At 41.9% G+C, this 3,575-nt stretch overlaps 1 protein-coding gene across 1 annotated transcript; it reads left to right on the forward strand.

Annotated features, from left to right (window-relative positions):
* The first annotated feature begins 1,171 nt into the window (after positions 1–1,171).
* Positions 1,172–2,882, forward strand: LOC147307753 (tripartite motif-containing protein 16-like). The gene has a single exon (XM_086272965.1). It carries the CDS (start codon positions 1,194–1,196, stop codon positions 2,880–2,882), a length of 1,689 nt encoding a protein of 562 aa, XP_086129091.1. The 5' UTR covers positions 1,172–1,193.
* The last annotated feature ends 693 nt before the right edge of the window (positions 2,883–3,575 follow it).

The raw sequence follows: 3,575 nt of genomic DNA on the forward strand, positions 1-3,575 counted from the left end.
CTGTGTTGTGTTAGTTTTTTCCAGTTTAGGTTTCACCTCCTGCTGGCCTCCTTCGCCCGTTCCTAGATGCCCCTGGTCTCATATCGCACTGGACTTCATCACTGGTCTCCCACCATCCTCAGGTAACAGTTATTCTGACCATCATCGATCGGTTCTCCAAAGCTGTGCATTTCATTGCTCTGCCTAAGGGGATTAGGTGCAAGAGTTGTTAAAATGTATAATTAAATAATAGATGGATTCAATAGCAAACTGTGCCTCGTTCTCAGATGGACAGCAAGTGGAATGTGATAGATGAGATGAGGAGATGGAAGGAAGAAGAGAGGCAAAGAGTGATTCACAGGCAGAGCTTAGTTTATTTCCCAGTTTTGTTGCCTTATGGTTCCAAGCGCGGTGACCAATCTTTGCGTTTTATTATTATCTCATAACACTTGTTTAATCAGCTACCCTCTCTCCTGTGGACTGTTTAATCTCTACAGTCTCAGATCAACACAGCCCTGCCCTCCAGCACTATCAGCAGCAAGAGCAGAAGCAACCCCCCAAACAGCAACATTGTACCCCATCAGGTAAAAAATGGGCTACGTTTGCTTTGCATTGTGCCCACCTGATGACAGTGATGTAGTGTGATGTGATTCCATATTAGATTCTTGATGAATGTGGGTTGTTGTTCTTCAGCCTGCTTCTATGTGCCCTTTTTAACTGTGAGCACCCGCCCCTTTAAACATCTCTGCACTGCCCTGACTAAATGTATATATAAACTGTCTCTATGGTTTACAGTCTGAGTCTGACAAGCTGTCAGCTGTTCATTTCTGCTATTTGAATTGTTAAAAGAAACAAACTATTCATTTAGCAGATTAACAAAAAGAATAGAGAGGCATCCAGTTATTGACATTTATATTATTTAGTTAAAGGTTTGAACAAAAAACAATTAAACACAGAGCCTCTTCCTGCTTTCTGGAATGAATCACAGCATGAAAGCCCTTCCTCTTCTTCCTGCTCTCTAGCTCAGCACCTCCTGTCTGTCCATATCGTTCTGTGTTCCCTCCCCTTTAGATCTACATTATGAAGATGGGTGTAACCAACGTGTGTTAGAGCTGGCAGGCCCCATTCACAGCAGCAACACATGTTGTTCAGATCAGACCAGTTTCTATATTAAGGAAGTGAAACTTACACAATCACTGACACTGAGAGGAGAAATGGCGCAGAAAAGTGTTCAGCTGGACCGAGAAACCTTCTCTTGTTCGATCTGTTTGGATCTACTGAAGGATCCGGTGACTCTTCCCTGTGGACACAGCTACTGCATGAACTGTATTGAAAGCTTCTGGGATGAAGAGGAAAAGAAGAAAATCTACAGCTGCCCTCAGTGCAGACAGACTTTCACAGCGAGGCCTGTCCTGGTGAAAAACACCATGTTAGCAGTTTTAGTGGAGCAGCTGAAGAAGACTGGACTCCAAGCTGCTCCTGCTGATCACTGCTATGCTGGACCTGAAGATGTGGCCTGTGATGTCTGCACTGGAAGAAAAATAAAAGCCTTCAAGTCCTGTTTATTCTGTCTGGCATCTTACTGTGAGAAACACCTTAAGACTCATTATGATGTTGCTCCATTAAAGAAACACAAGCTAGTGGAGCCCTCCAAGAAGCTCCAGGAGAAGATCTGCTCTCGTCATGATGAGGTGATGAAGATGTTCTGCCGTACTGATCAGCAGAGTATCTGTTATCTCTGCTCTGTGGATGAACATAAAGGCCACGACACAGTCTCAGCTGCAGCAGAAAGGACTGAGAGGCAGAGAGAGCTGGAGGTGAGTCGACAAAACATCCAGCAGAGAATCCAGGACAGAGAGAAAGATGTGAAGCTGCTTCAACAGGAGGTGGAGGCCATCAATCAGTCTGCTGATCAAACAGTGGAGCACAGTGAGAAGATCTTCACTGAGCTGATCCATCTCATCCAGAAAAGAAGCTCTGATGTGAAGCAGCAGATCAGATCCCAGCAGGAAACTGAAGTGAGTCGAGTCAAAGAGCTTCAGGAGAAGCTGGAGCAGGAGATCACTGAGCTGAAGAGGAAAGATGCTGAGCTGAAGCAGCTCTCACACACAGAGGATCACATCCAGTTTCTACACAACTACCCCTCACTGTCAGCACTCAGTGAGTCTACAGACTCATCCAGCATCAATATCCGTCCTCTGAGCTACTTTGAGGATGTGACAGCAGCTGTGTCAGAGGTCAGAGATAAACTACAGGACATTCTGAGAGAGGAACGGACAAACATCTCACTGACAGTCACTGAAGTGGATGTTTCACTGTCACAACCAGAGCCAAAGACCAGAGCTGGATTCTTAAAATATTCATGTGAAATCACACTGGATCCAAACACAGCGTACAAAAAGCTGTTATTATCAGAGGGGAACAGAAAAGTAACATTAATGAAACAACAACAGTCTTATTCTGATCATCCAGACAGATTCAATGAAGTGTCTCAGGTCCTGAGTAGAGAGAGTCTGACTGGACGTTGTTACTGGGAGGTGGAGTGGAGAGGGGGAGGAGGTTATGTAGCAGTCGCATACAAGAATATCAGCAGAAAAGGATATGAATGTAGATTTGGACATAATGACAAATCTTGGTCATTAGATTGTTACAACAACATTTTTACATTTTGGAACAACAACAGTTTTACATTTCGGTACAACAACATCCAAACTCGTGTCTCAGGTCCTCGTTCCTCCAGAGTAGGAGTGTACCTGGATCACAGAGCAGGTATTTTGTCCTTCTACAGCGTCTCTGAAACCATGACTCTCCTCCACAGAGTCCAGACCACATTCACTCAGCCGCTCTATGCTGGACTGAGTCTTTATTATGGAGCCACTGCTGAGTTGATTAAAGTGAAATAGACTGAAGTCTTTCATATTGTTGTAAGTTTAAATCTGTATTTTAGTTCCCTTTTAGTTTCTCTCCATCATTATTGTGGTATTTATGTGCTGCACATAAATCAGATGTCAGTCAAACATTATGGGCAGTACCTCGACATCTTCAACATGTTGTCTTGATGTTTTTACGTTTTATAGGTGGAGCTCTTTCCTGTGTCTGTTCAGCCATGGAGACTATCAATGCTTATGGATATTTTTATTTGAAAAATTTCTCCACATGACAACATAAACTTCTCTATCTTCTAAATGTTTACTGAATATTTTTCTTAGGTATTTGTATGTTGTTGTTTCTCTTCACTGATCTTAACAGAGAAGTCTACAGACCTTCCTTTATCACACAGATTTTATTCTCATTTGTACATTTATAAAGAAAACAATTAATTACAGAGCAATAAGAAATTTTAAGAAAGTGCACTATATCATAATTTATAGTAAAGTGTATTAAAGCATCGTTAGTTAGTCACTTATTTAGTTTGGAGCTGTATCATCTGACACTGTAGAAACATTTCCTCCAGCTTCAGCACAGAATGTTAAAAACAGAACTATTAATGAGAACAAACAGTAGGAACACAGTATCAGCAAACATCATGGCTTAAAATGGAGAGTAAAAATCTAAAAAGAAATAAACAAATTAGTAAAAAGGATTTCCTGTTGACA

This window comes from Aulonocara sp. 'chitande type north' Nkhata Bay, linkage group LG18 (genome assembly GCF_057382095.1).
Source record: "Aulonocara sp. 'chitande type north' Nkhata Bay isolate Kocher_YH1m ecotype deep benthic linkage group LG18, A_spYH_male_GT1.1, whole genome shotgun sequence".
In the NCBI taxonomy this organism is placed as follows: domain Eukaryota; kingdom Metazoa; phylum Chordata; class Actinopteri; order Cichliformes; family Cichlidae; genus Aulonocara; species Aulonocara sp. 'chitande type north' Nkhata Bay.